Source organism: Anopheles coustani, chromosome 3 (genome assembly GCF_943734705.1).
Source record: "Anopheles coustani chromosome 3, idAnoCousDA_361_x.2, whole genome shotgun sequence".
In the NCBI taxonomy this organism is placed as follows: Eukaryota; Metazoa; Arthropoda; class Insecta; order Diptera; family Culicidae; genus Anopheles; species Anopheles coustani.
The window spans coordinates 12951898-12966986 of NC_071288.1; the positions used below are offsets into that span (position 1 = coordinate 12951898).

A 15089-nucleotide genomic window follows, 5' to 3' on the forward strand; every position below is an offset into this window, starting at 1 on the left:
AAAAAATGTATAAGAAAACAACACTGGAAATAGTTTGAACCGATAAGAAAAAAACTTAAAAAATCTTCCACTTTCCTATACAATGTATGCTTGTTTATTTTAGGGAACAACAAACATCTTTTAATCTTGCATATCAAGTAGCTGACATACACCCAACACTTTAATCCAGAAGTGGGGTGGAAAAGTAGCACAGGAAGTATCCTCACCCCACAAATCATCTACTCTGCTTATCGCACTTCAAATGTTATTATGTACTATTACGGTTTTCAAATTCTTCAAACAGTATTTTTTGGCAACATAAATTTGAATCTCTGAGCATTCCATCATAACATCATATACATTAAAAACTGGACTACTTTTAACCATTGTTCATGCAAAACCAAAAAATATTAGAAAATTACTTGTAAAATTGTCGTCCAAAGTGGTCGTTTCTTTTTTGTTCAGAAGAAAGTTGCCATCGCTCTCATCCAAATTTATTCCGTTGTAGGTAAAACAGTGCACCTATGTGAAAAAAAAACGTCGATGAAAAAATATTCAGGCGAAAGAGTGTTTCCATTCTGTATCTTGGGTTTTACACTGTTGAATGTACCTCAAGTTAACAGCAATTCTTTTTTTCATACAATTGACATTAATTTTCTAACTGAGCTTCGCCCTTAGTGCTTCCATTCAAAATTAACCAATTAAAGCAAATATGAGAAGAACTTGAACCCCAGTTGATCCAAGATAACAGGGTAAACTACAGTTTTAGATTATGAATCTTTGGCTTTTCTTTCTTCCGGAGGGAGGCATAAGGATGTCGAACATTTCATACTTGAAAAATAATTTATTAATTAGGACCTGCAGTGCAATCCGAAAGCGTATGGCGGCTATAAATGGCCACAAATGGCAACTCAATCGAAGATTTACTTGCCTAAAAACATTGACAAACATTTTCCTTTAGAATAAATAATAAAACTACATCCCAAAATTTGTGAGTATATTTCATATTTTGTTATTGCTAAATGGATAATGCAAACATTATCACGCATACGGTATATATACATATTTTTGTAGAGACAACGTTAACTATACTGCTATAACAACTATATGTCAATATAGATGACTAAAGTTCGTGGTAAGTACCGTGACATTACTCGTCAAGAGTTTAAAAAAATACTAAACAGATTTGTAGTTGCAATAAAATTGATTTCATTTAATTATCTTGTGTAGTTTTTTCTTATCATCGATGAAAGTAAGTCCATGTTTCTAATGCAAACATTATGTGAGGCCACGTGCGTTTGCTTATGTATTTATCCTTACCTTAACCTAGTTCTTGGAATTGATAGTTCCCCATTCTATAGTAGAAATCAAAGTTTATCAAAGATTACTCTCCGAAAAACTAATGCTTGTTTGTTCCGGTGAAAAAATCCCTTCCCAAGTGCCCTCGTTTGCCCCGCCTTACCACAAAACCGCCGAGCGTGCGCCAGATCGTCCCGATCACGCCGCTGTTTACATTCGGTTCCGGTTTTCTCCCGTAGTATTGGTGCTGTCCGACCGACGCCCAAACTAATCACCCCGCCAGCCGCCTGCCGAGACCGCATCCCACACGGGGTCCGGGAGGGAAGAATAATCCCCCACACCCCCCATCGCCGCGTGGCTGCGAGGGCTGGCGCGTTCAGCGCGCAAGTTTAATGCTGGCGCGTTCGAGCATCGTTCGCGCAGTTTACGTTTGATCGCCTTTGCGAACGGTTCGAATCGTCGAAGTCGCCGTGTAGTTCTGTGTTGAAGCACCAAGCAGGGTTCGAGTGGGTTTTCACTAGCAATACACGGAGCATCGTACAAGGTAATCGTCTATCCCGGTGTCAGTGTCTTGGGAGGATTAGAAAGTTTCGAAGAACGCCACGAACCGACTCTGGCACGGTGGGAAGAAAGCTAGAACGCCGGCATGTCAACAGGTGTGCGCGAGACGGCATGCGCCGTCCGAAACCGGCGTGTGCGAGTGAGATGACGTAAGAGATGGCGGCCGAAAAAGCGCTTAGCGCGGGGTGCGGTTTGTTGTGCGTTTGTTTGTTTTTTTCTTCGTTTCGTTGTGGGCGCATCTGCCGCGACGGTCAACGCGATAAGTTAAAGCCCTTTGGCGGACAGTGATGGATTTAAATGACTTGGTGGATTGCACTGGGGGTACCGGTAGCGCCAAGAGACTGGTTAAGCTGCCATGTGAAAGATAGCGTGCGTCACATGCAACGCACGCTTATCGCGGCCGCCCACCCAAAAGACGGCGAAAGGCCGGAAACGCAAAACGTTTCGTAAACTTTCGTCCAGCATTTTGATAATGATGATGATAAAACCGATCCGGGCTAGGGTTTGTGAAATCTGGCACACGCGCCACGGAATTCCAACTTTGATTTTAAGGGGGTGGCATGGGGAAAGGGGGGAAAAAGAAATCTAACTGTTTGCTGATCCAATCTGTTTCGAGTTTTGAGAATTAGATTTTTTGACAGTTTTTTCCTGTTCTAGTGACGACGACGCTAAAAGGGAAAGTGGTTCCCTTGTACTGTTTAAAAAGTTATGTTGTTTCTATTTTCTCGTAACAAACATAACAGTAGTCAATCTCAAAATTACCTTCTCGTTTCAATGTAGAGTCGTACGGTTATGCTGCGATCCCCTGCTGGCTGGCGCATCGTATTATCTCATACTTCAAGTGGGGTCAACATTAGGCGATCGGATTCGGCCTGTTGGCGTGTGATGTCATTTCAAAGATCTTTGATGCCCGGTGACAGCATGCCTCGATGGTGACATCATTTCGGAAAAATAGCCCCACATGGCGGCTTAGACAGTCCGGTGCGGAGGGGGGGATGATTTCTGTGTGGTACACATGGCTCCCCACTGGGAGAATGGTGCTGAAGCATCAACCGTGACTTCGGTTGTTTTTCTCCGAGAACTCTACGTAAGATTATCTTGATTTGTGGAACAGCTACGGGTGGAAAGGGGGAATATCGTTTGCGTTCGACCCAGCAGCGTTTGGTGGGTCGTTTGAAGCCGTCAGCGTCCGTGGGGTCTTCGGGTGAATTTTATTTATTTAATTATACATTCCGCCTCCTCCCTCCACCCCGTTGTGGTGGTTTTATCTATCATCGTTCAACTAAGCGCAAACAAAACAAAAAAAAAACGCACTCAGATAAAATGGTGTTGGCGCCATTTTTTCCATTCAATCTTCAGACACTCATGTCTCGCGTCGAACACGCACACAAAAACACCGCAACTGGTTTGCTAGCGAACGGTAATGATCCATCCATCTGGTTAAAAAAGAAACGGTAAAGATTCAACAGAATTTCGTACTTCAATATTACAAACTAAAACGAATCCAACGCTTAAGCCGAACCTTTCGTAGGCAAATCGTTCGAATCCATTCCCGGCCAACAATAGGAAAGAGGGGAGAGTTTGAAACATCGGTGCACCCCTCCATATGTGTGCACCGCATTCCTTAACGCTTCGATGTTCAATTTCGTTGGTTTGGTGCAGCCGCCGACCGGAGGTCACGACGATGGTCCCGATGCACGTGGGATCCCGTAAACAACACAGGCTGGAAATACTCACGACGATCGTGTTCAAACGGGTCGGCTCGGCGTGGTGATGCCAATGGTGACACACCTCGCCACATGTACATATAAAACGAGGGAAGCAAAAACATAAGGGCCTTCGGTGGGTCGATGGGGTGCAGTGTTGGTGGTGGTGCGCTGTAACGCGATCGTAGTGACTAATGAGCCAATGCATTTGCGTCCCTACCTATAAGGGTGCCGTACAGTGTTTGGCAGCGTATCAGCAAAAGGTCGTCCGGTCTCGGGGCAACCGCTTTATGTAAAGTGTTCGCGAAAAAGATGATAGCGCCGTATTATGTCACACTGGGTGGTATTTTCGTCGTGGGACAGGGTTATTTTGGATTCTTCGAAAATCGGCGGCCTCTTTTTCATTGATCATTCATCCAACAAACAACTCCCAGCCGGGTTATCGCTGGCCACCATTGATGCCGATACGAGAGGTTCTTTGAAGGATGGGTGATGTGAGCAAGTAGGAAGTAAAGACAACTGATATGATTTGAATAGAACGCAGCGAATTCAATTTTTTCCAGCCGTTTAACACCCAAAACGCATGAAACAAGCCTAGTGAGCTAGTGTTAAAATGTGGAAAACGGACCTTCGAGGGTTCTCAGCAAGAGGTGGCCAGAATTCGCTTGCATTTATTTGATTGAACTCGACTGGTGTTTCAAAACAACACCTTGTACAAATGAATAGTCGATACGCAGCACCTCGTTTTAGCTCGTTGAAGCACCATAGAAACGTGTGCAACTCTGTCTGATGATTGCTCGATGCGTTTTACAGCATGTGTGCACACCTAGTTGGAAGCCAAGTGCACACCACATGGAAAATAAACCTACCGCCCCCTCCCGGTCCGCAAGCTAGTAGGGTGGTGACTTACAAAACGATACCAAATAAATAAAAGGGTGCGGGTTGCTGGTTGTTGTTGTGGGCGAGCCGACGAGCTGCGCGTTGTTGCAGCGTCGAAGGTTTTTAAATTTAACCTCATCCTGCCCCCTGCAGTCCCCCAGCCCTTCCCCCCCCAGGTGCTGTGGGTGTGTTGGTGGCGGTTCTAGCTCGTGTTTCAAACGATCGCGTTTTGTATTTTGAGCGTCTTCGTCATCGCGAGCCGAGCGAAGGCTGACCGAGAGCGAAGAAATTCGAACGCGCGAACAGCGAGAACAACAATCTTAAGCCACCGAACGATAGAGATTTATTTCTCTCCACACTAAGTCGGCGAACGTTCGAAATGTGTTTCTTTTCGTTTTGCTTTCTTCGAATGTATCTTAGCTACCGGGAGGGAGAGGTGGAAGAGATCTTCCATCCCGAGGGAAAGGGGGGAAGCGATGAGGTTGGCTCGAGAGGGTTGTTTTTGTTTTGATCAACCACTTCACGTGGAACGGAAGGGAAGGTAAGGGCAGTCAGTGTTTGAATGATGCCACATTGTTTAACCCTTGGACGAGCGGCGCCGCGAACACGTTTGATTTTAAATCATTAAAATTTGTGGAATCTAATATTGAAACATGATTGGTGAGCCGAAAATACTTTTATTAGAAGTGTGGCCTAAGTTACCCCGATTAGAGACGATTATAGAGAGTTCAACTAATACCCCATGTCCGTGGTGGTTAGGTTGACTGAATTTTAAAATGTGTAAAAAAGGCATATTTCTTTATTTAAATAAAAAAATACAATACAGGATATTTGTTCAGAGACTAATCTCAGTATAAACGGCGCTGGCAGCCTTAACGGAAAGTAGAATAATCATTTTCACCAGTTGGTAAACGTGACATAAACCCAAACTGTACACTTGCAGTGGTAGAAGAAACAAAACCCAATCAAGGACTAACTTTCTAGTTCTTACTCTGACTCTGAATATTCATAAAATGTCTTTACATTTCAATTTTGTCCACTCTTCAAGTGTGAAATGAAAATGATTACTTTGCCTTGAGGTACCTTGAAGAATACGTCGGGCCAAATAAGAGATTTGTTTCGAATTGAAAATAACATTCGACTATTCTAGGGGTATCTTCAACTATTCCGTTACTGTTGAGCTCGATAGTGAACAGAATAAGCATTATGTTACCACACACAATACTGCACATTGATAAACGGAAGTATTGAATGCGTTGGTCGTGTTACGCACGTGGCATTCTGTTAGGATGCAAGGGTTAAAAACAATCTATATACTCAACCCGTTGCTCGACCCTTTGAAGACTGCCTCGGAGCAAACTCAGTTTAAACATTCATATTTGTTAATGAAATGCGTAGCATTCCAACATGAATTCCTCTTATGCTGTTGCTGCCCGCTACTTGAACAACGCCTTTCGTTCTGCGTTCTGCGTCTCGGTGAGACCACGATGGCGGTGGATTCACTTTAAAGCATTTTTTCCCCCTCTCCGTCACTGTTACTTGGGCTGGGGTTGGAAAATTCTCTCCCGGGAAACCAACAACAGCTCGGTCTGTCGAAACGCCTCCATTTCAATCACGGTATCGTCGAAAATAGCGTTTGGGGATTCAAGACCAGTACGCCCCAAAAAACCGCAGGAGCTGCCGGGAAAGTGGTTTCCGGTGCACGAACCGGGTACGTTTTCTTGCCGTTGTGTGCGATGGTGTTTAGCTTTTATTTATTTGACTTTTACAGCAGCGTCGCTCTGCCACGCACGTCGGATGCGTAGCGGAAGTTTTATTTTTACACCGGAGTGTGTAGTTCTTCAGCAATTAAAAAGGAAACGTTCCAAATGGAGCTCGATTGGAAGCGATTGTAAAAGGGCCTTCATATGAAATAAGACGGCTGATGGGCTTGTTGAATCTCTCCAACAGATGGGAAATCCGCTGTGGTCCGTTATCTGGCTGATCGTGCTGATCGTGGTCGGTTTCTGGGTGGCGTTCTTCTGCGCCGGCTGGTACGTCATCTTCTATCCGCTAACTGTGTGCGTGCCGGACATATCGGTAAGTGTGCGACGACTATTGTTCCCCAAGCATCTATCATTTCTACCGTTTGGTCCTTTTCCTCTCCTCCAGGTCGTGTCGGACTTCCTTCTGATGGGGGCACAATTCACACACTTCTGCGCCAAGTCCATGATGGAGGGAAAATCTCTGTTCTAAGCCGCTCGAAGCGGGTCCGGTATGGACGGTGAATTTATTTGACCATTTACTGCGTAAGCCAGCGGAAGTGCAGACACCCAAGGATGTCGACCGCAACCAGCGTTGCCTTACTTCCTCCTAGCTGCATTGATTAACATTATGTTTGTAAGTTTAAAGTTTATCGCCGGGTGCGTACACGGTTGAGCAATAAAACGGAATTGTGTTCACACTTAACAGTAAGTAAATGGTGCCATGCTTCGGTGTTTTATTGAATCGATTGGATCTGTTTTTGCTACCGAATGAATTCCACTGTGATCCGAATCCGTGCCAGGTGGTTTGTTGATTTAGTTTTTCCTTCCAACGCAAAAGTGATGAGTGTAGCCAACAGCCATGTGTTCAACGAATCTCGATGTTTGCACACAATTGATAATGACAATACTTCAAATTAGCTAATTTACGCACACACAATTGACAAACAAAATCGAAACTGTATCAACGTTTTCCCTTCCCATTGATTACCGAAACTATTCGCACTAGCCAAATGTTAATTTATTTTATTGTTAGTAATTGAACCGATTGAACCATGCTCATTTGCAGCTCGGAAAACGTGTTGCTCTGCGTGCCCGTATCGACGGGGGTTAGCGTGGATTTATATATGATATCTAAATATGTGTTGATCATGAATAAAATATCTGCCACTGTTTGCCCGACAAAGCAAACAATTGGCCATGCTCCGGAGCGCTTGGAAGCGGCGCTGAGTGCAGGATTATGTGCCGTGTCCATTCCATCAGCGTCTATGCCCACATCACGGAATCGTTATTAGACTGGATTGCTGTGCAGTGCTGCAGTTCGTTGCTAGGTGTGTGGTTTTTCAGAAAATGTCCCGACACCCGACCCGCTCCCGGCTGGCCGAGAGGAAAATATTAAATTGTCCTCATTGAGAGCAACCGAGCTACCTCACCCCTTGGCAGTGGCCTCCCGCCTACAACTCACCCGACCGGCCGGCCGATAAGTAAGTTTATCGTTTTCCGGATCCTGAGTGACCTCAAAAAGCCAACGGAAACTGGCAAGCCGGAGTTGCATCGTTGCATAATAACTAAATCGAAACAATCGTCAATGAGAAAGTTTTGATAACAAAACTTTTCATTTTCCGCACCCATCCGCACCGTTCGTATCGTCGGGCGTCCCGATTTGGGTGGAGGCGGGGAAGTAAAACAGCACGCGGAAGCGACACGGCGGTCTGTTGCATATCGTTAATTGAAACCGTTATGGGGGAAAGGGCGGCTTCAGACACTGATGGCACTTCCTATCGTGACGGCGGCCGGGAAGAGAGCCGGCAACCAGTGTGAGCTATGTGTGCAGTAATGGCAGGAAAGGAAATGCCATTATTCAAGAGAGAAATAATTAAAATTCATCACCGGTAGTGTGACAAACTATTGGCTGCTGTCCCATGGACGATCCTTTTGAGGTTAAACTTCTGCCGGTAGCGTAGCTCTTTTCTCGGGATCGGTGATGTTTCCAGTGACGGCAGCAGTGTCCCTACCCCAGTGCAGAAGCTGACTGATTTTACTAAACTTTTTATGAATATATTACACACCAAGCAAAAGTGCATCCGAAAGGGTGGTCGTTTGTGACTTTTCCGGCCAAAGTGGCTTAACTTTTGCTCATTAATTGATGGCTCATGTTTATGCACACAAAGGGATAACTGCTACTAGGTAATGGGATTTTAACAGCCACTTTTATGATGTAAAAATATCGATCACATAAGTTTAAAAATTTTAAATGGATCCTCTTCTTTTAAACGGGAGCTTTTTCAAATTCGTTTTTCGTGCAGATTTGACTATAAGATTGATTTGTGATTTGTTTAAACAAGATCAAATGCCACGTTTCGGATTTATTGCTACAATCTACTGAGTCAATGATGTCCTCCCAAAATAGGTTTGCGGGCCAAAACGTGGGATTGGTTGGATTCATAAAATTAGGTTCTTATCAGTGGACTTTAAACTTAACAATGAATCATATTTTACACTTTTAGATTTTTGGTGTATTATATTTCTTCTTAGAAATTTGCTATGAATCATATTCATCTTTTCATTTGCTGTATGTTATTTGCTTAAGATATGTACTATCATTATATCAACCATTTCCAGTAAAACAAGACATAATATGGTGATTCAGTATGCCTGACTGTCAATACTTAGTGTAGTTTACAGTTTCTGTAAGAAAGTCATACTCCCTGCCATACCATATCACGCCAATAGTTTTCATGTAAAACAAAGTTGTCTAAAATCTCTACCTTAAATCTCTACCAAAAAGCACAATTATGTTGAACAGCAAAACATGTTTAACTAAACTGAATTTGATTTGGTTAGAATTTGGAAAACGATTTCTCCTCACCTTTTAGAATGAATAAAAATGCTCTCTAAAACAAACCCTCAGAAGAAGTTTACATAAGCAGGCTGAAATGCATTGTATGAAAAAAAAAATAATCCGAATTATTCAATTAGGCCCAAACATTTTATCGATTTTTGAGAAGCAGCGTTTTCTACTAAGCACCTTTTACAAACTAAGATTACGGATAACTAAACGCCACGCATCTACGTATCTTAAATTTCAGTGAGAATGTTCTTGTAGTTAATCAGATTTTTTTGCTTGTCAGGAAAAATCTGTGTAAAACGCGAGATGTGTATCAATTACTTTCATATAGAAATTGTTTAAATTGACATTGGATCAGTCCTCTTTCAGTATAAAGTCCATAGTTCGTGGAATCACGTTCACCATAAATTTTTGCCATTCAAAAGAAAGCCAATAGAAAGTTTCAAGGGTTCGGGGGCCGCGGCCGCATGTTTGACATCCCTGCTCTAAGTCTTCCGGCCATCACTTTTCAACTATGAAGTCATGAGCGTTGCCTGCGTTTAGGCGTAATAGATTTTTTAAATTAAATGAAAACGTTGGTGCAGTTCAACAGATCACAGCATTTATTCATCGTGCAAAAAAATGCGGAAAAAAGTCAAACTACATTCCGCTGTCAAGATAATTCCAGGAAAAACCCCAGCCATTCATTCGCTGTACACGAAAAGACCATCTGTTCTGCCAAGTATCGCTGACCATGAAAAAACCAAAACAATCTAGCCACAATGCAGCCCTAACGGACCTACAACGCTGTGGCCAGTGTTGAAGGGGACTTTTATTGGGAAAGTTTGTCCATCTACTCCGGCTGACGCGCTAGAGCTTGGAAACACAATGATAAAGTCAGCTTACTAAAACTCTCACCACCGTCTATTGGAAGCCATCGACTCATCGTATGAAGTCCCTGCAAAGCAAAAGCACAATACACGCTGTGTGTGCATGTGCAAAGTTGGCGAAATTTGGAAGGCTTATAGAAATGTTTGATGCCTTGTAAAAAACATAAAGAACGAGCTAGACTGGAACATTTTTGACTCCGAAAACTTCTCTATGAAAGATATGCTGCAGTGCAAAACCAAAGAGTTGCATTTCACAGATCACGAAGGTTAAGATATTGGTAAGTGCAACAACGGAACATTAGTTTTACGATTTGTTATATTCGCCGTCAAATGCCAATGCAACAGATTGTGTAGAAATGGCTCACTGTAGCCGAAGGGAAAAGGTTCGGTCTTTTGAACGTTTCGATATTCCACATTTAAATACACAATTGTGTATCGCTCCATGCTGAACGTTCGATAGGGAATGCTGACATATCGATACTTTCTTTCCTTCTGATAATCTTCCATGCTTAACCGAATTCGAAATTTTGGGAAACGCTGCTATCAGCAAGCATCGAAAATCAATTTTAGTCATTGTAAAAATGCTACGGTACGTTTTTTTGCAGCACCAAATTTGTAATTCAGAGTACCTAGAAGAAAGATAAATGAAATAAATATAACATAAACCGTCTCGAGAATCAAAAATTGTGTTCCTTTCCAATACCGAAGGGTAAACTAAGACCTCGAACGTTCGGAAGAATGTCCGATAGATAAGAAATGCAAACAGTTGAAAAGTTTTATGTTATGTGGCTAAATGTGATAGATTCTGGGCAATACACCCAGCTGCCAGCTGGAAGGGAGCGTGCCTCGAGGCAAATTATGCTGGTTTCTTTAACGTATGTACATAATTCCTTCCGAGCGTGGCAAAGGTGGGTTTGGCCAACGATAAAAAATTGAAGGACAGCGATGGATATGTTTGCTGTTCTTGTTAACTTTTCGTTATCTTTCGTTTATGAAAAGCGAATGATGCATGTTTGTTTAGTGTAAATTTATTTTCCGAACTAAAACTCCAAACAAACTAAAAACATTTAATTTTTATCAAAAACTAAGAGTAGAACGGTTTATTTTCCTCTATTTATGTTTATCTGTTTTTTTTAAACTTTAACCTAACATATTTAAGAAATCTTAATGTATTTATCTATACATTCCAGGTCACCATTCTCAGATTATTTGCCATCGGCAACGTCATTTGAAGGACGATTTGTTTAAATTGAACACAATCCTCAAGCTAGACGAAGCGGAACAAGAGGTGAAACACTGCCACGAATCGGCGCTACAGGTTTTCCTCGGGTGGCATGTGTTTCTTTGTATCTTCCTGGGCTGGATGTAGCTAACTTCCGCCGATGGCGGACTCGCGGTTGGTACCGAAGAAACTGGTTACCTCTTTCCCGGATGCCAAGACCCTGCCCGAAGTCCTGTTGAGACACGCCGGCGAGTCGGCGAAATCTTTCCCACCTGCCGGAAGGCACAGATGCGTCACAAAGTAGCAAAGAATCAGCGTGCCACCGTACCAGGGGATGCTTCGAAACAACACCGGGATCACTTCACAGGACACCGCTCTCGGTCGGTTGGGGGATGAATGTTTGTGAGTCTGCGTTTTTGGTACCGGGCGAGGGCGCCTCGGGTAGGACAAAGCCGTCCGCAGCGAGCAACCTGTGACAGTTCCCAAGCTGCTGGGAACCGTGGACGCACGAGAACATGCCTGCCGGGCACTCCTGCAGGAAAATACTAAGAAGATTGGTATCCTGTTGCGCCAGTCACGCCCGATGCCGTGCGGCTGCTTGTCTGTCAGCGCAGTGGTTTTGACTTTTGCATTAAATACATTTCACGACTCACGAGCTTTGTGATGAGCGTGTCGGGAAGGGGTTCGCCCGTGGGGAAGTTTGTTCAAATGTGGGAACAGGGTGTGTGGTTGTTGTCTTCGATGTAAGCTGCGTGTAACACATTGTTTTCTGTTGCGAACAAGAAAACATGTCGGAAGAGATTTATTTACATTTCTGCAGAAGCAACTTCCCGCGAAATCTCTTATTGTCGAATACGCTTACCAGACAGAAAAACAATCCTGTTCGAGGAGTACGATTCGAAAAAATGAAAAACGAATCTAATTTATTATAGCCTGCAGTGTTGATGTTTGTAAAGACGTTTACATCAATAATATTTTTTTATATTAAGCATTTGATTGCTCTTATATTCCAAGAAATAAGGTCGAATCACATACGGCTTTGTTTATTTAACCATCGTTTAATTTGTCATCTTGCGTTCATTTTCGGCAAATTGGATACATTTGTTAATCGTTTTCATCGAAATAAATGGTCGTTATGTTATAATCAGTACAAACGATCATCACTCCCCCGAGGATTCTTCTCGATTAAGCAGATTGTGATCGTTACTTGAACATTCGATTTTTTCATTTTGTTATAACCTTCCTGTCTTGGCAACACTATTTTTGATGAATAATTTTAATCAGCCTAGGTACTAAGGGCAACAAAGTATTACAAACATCATAAAGCGAATGTTATGTTTAATATTATAAAATAATAAATGTTTTAGTTGGTGTTCTAGATTTAATCCTTCATTCACAAAGAACTTTAAAATTGTATTAATACTAATAATGTTCTTAGGTACGAATATGTTTGACTTTAATGTGTCGACAATCTTTTAATTATTAAACTTTAGTAGGGTACCACCGTGTGCATTGTCGTACTGTCAGTACAATCGTCAGTACAACATCGTTGCAATTGTAAAAACCTTACAATGATTTTGTGCTAATTTAAATCTATTTCGATAGGTTTTGTTTTGAAACGGAACTATTCAATGATGTTCACAAAATGAGATCAGGAAACATTCCTTTGCATAAGTATGTATAAGGATTTGTATTTGTCACAAGTAATCAGTTCATGCATACTTAATGGTGTGCCAAAAGATTTTTGTAGTGGGAAGAGTGTTTACTTTTGTTGCTTGTGAACTGCAGCCAGCTTGGAGCGTCATTGCAGTGTGAAAAAAAATGCCATGAACGGAGCACAAAATCTGCCCCCAAAGGGAACATGATTAAGCATCGTATTGTCATTGTGGGCGAACTGGTTCAGAGTGAGTTTCTTTTGGGATTTGCTTGAATGCAATTCGACGGAGTGCAGTTGATCCAGTGCACCATGTCAGAGATCCCCATCGACACTGACACGCAGCCATACTGACACAAGCATATACTCACACAGCGACGTGCAGTTGCCAGTTGCTACCGGCTGCATTATTGATTCCCTGCCGATCCATAAATCATTAATGCGTTTCGATGTGTGGAAGCCGTTCGATCGTTGGGGATTTGTGACGAGTGTATCCAAATTCTGCTCCCAGAAAGAGGAAGAGGAGGGAGCACAAATGTGGCAAGAGAGAGGGTACGGCTACCGGTGGAGAAAAGGAAGTGCCGGTTCCGGCACATTCCGGATTTCGGTACGAATGCTCAAATTGAATTTATGGTAAGTAAAAATCACGAAAAACCGAAGCTTACACATTTTTCCATTGCAAATTGGTGCAAATGGCAGGTGCACACGGAGGCGATTCGAACCTACGAAGTTATACCAAAAACACCGTTTTTCCATCGTCCATGGTGTCCAGAATGGAAATGAACACTCCGATCCAGGGGCATTCAGCATCAAACAGGCTGGCGATCAACACGTTTCTTCGTTCATTACCCTGTGCAGTAATCAGTACGGTCGATGATTACGAGACACCACGGCCCCATCCGTGCCAGTTCCGGTCGATGGAAAACGAGAGACATGGGGGAGTGAGAAGGAGAGGCAAAGAATTCCCCGAAGTAGTGGGATTTCATTTGAGTGCGTGTTTTTGTTTGCTCCACCAAGGCCTTTCGGGGATTTTTATGTTCGCACGTAATCATGGTGCCGCACGGTGCATGAAGGTGCGATGCAGGAAGGTGGCTATCCAGACGAACCGACACGCCGCGTCCTGCGGGGCACGTCCTCGAGCGGCGGCCCAAATGGGTCAGCAGATTTTATGAAATGTGATTTCATGAAATTATCAATAATTGATTTATCCAATTATTTTATTTCATTTTTATCACTTGATTATCCGGCGGGCGCGCTTTCGGTGTCGGGCCAGGGAAGCTGCCGAGGGCTGAGGTATGGAAAGGGCAAGGGCAGAGGCTGAGGTGTGTGTCTGATTCGTGCACAACCAGCGAGAGACTACGCCGTGATGGAGTGAAATGTAAATTTTTCGGTACCGATTCGCCAGCTGAAGGCAAGCCTGGAAAAGCGACCGTGGACCGGTGGAAAAGGGGAAGCATACACACAAGCACACAACTCCATACACATCCTCACACAGGGAGGAAGGCATTAGCATTGAATACGTACAGGTCGTTAAATTTTAATTCCCTCCTTTCCCTGCGCGTTTGTTGGGCCGGAAGTGCGAGTACGATTTTGCGTGCCCGGAAGTGTCCGCGTACCGAAGTTTGTTTGAGCGCCATTTTCAGCGGTACGCAGGAGAACACGAGTCCACGGTTAAGTCTCAATCAATATTTGGCAAAGGTATTGATTTCTTCGCTTTGCAAGGGGTGGGAAGGAAATTAGAATAATGCCGATTCGAAGGTATCGATTTTTAAATGGGAAATCATGAAGTTGAGGTATGCCCTCGCGATATTACAGATTTTGAGGTATTGGTTATTTTCACATTATGGTAACGAAACTGTATGCCCTGTTTGTTGTTTGTTCAGTTAACCGTTGGATAAACTGTTGTTGAACAAACTATTTCATGTAATTTTGATAGAAAAAAGGAATTTATAAACGAAATTTGACTACTTAAAACAGTTTAAGTTTGACACGAAGTTAGCAAACTCATGACAAGGATTATGAAAACAACTCGAAATCGCGAATAAAACACATGAAATTAAATTTCAATGATTTTCTGATAGGAGATATGAAACTTTTGTAAATGTGAGTTTCTAAATTATCTGACTAAAAACATCAATCCACATCAACAACGTTGCCAAAGTCTTGATGTCCTCACACAAAATTGTGTCCAGAACAAAATGAAATATCTAAAAGGATCATAGAATGAAAGAGGATAGAGGATGGATTGTAACGTTTCGATACAAGGTACCACCGTAGTCACAAATAAAACCGTGATGAACAAAATGTTTAGATAACATTGTCGGGCAGCA

The 15089-nt window shown here is 42.9% G+C and overlaps 1 protein-coding gene across 1 annotated transcript; it reads left to right on the forward strand.

Moving 5' to 3' along the window:
- The first annotated feature begins 1706 nt into the window (after window positions 1-1706).
- LOC131259042 (uncharacterized) lies at window positions 1707-6877 on the forward strand. Its single transcript, XM_058260455.1, has 3 exons — window positions 1707-1822; window positions 6375-6503; window positions 6576-6877. The coding sequence occupies exons 2-3, from the start codon at window positions 6375-6377 to the stop codon at window positions 6657-6659; spliced, it is 213 nt and encodes a 70-aa protein (XP_058116438.1). The 5' UTR covers window positions 1707-1822; the 3' UTR covers window positions 6660-6877.
- The last annotated feature ends 8212 nt before the right edge of the window (window positions 6878-15089 follow it).

Coding starts and splice junctions, on each gene's coding strand:
- LOC131259042 (XM_058260455.1), top strand. CDS start 6,375: ATGGGAAATCCGCTGTGGTCCGTTATCTGGCTGATCGTGCTGATCGTG. Junction 6,504..6,575: donor TGTGCGTGCCGGACATATCG/GTAAGTGTGCGA, acceptor CCTCTCCTCCAG/GTCGTGTCGGACTTCCTTCT.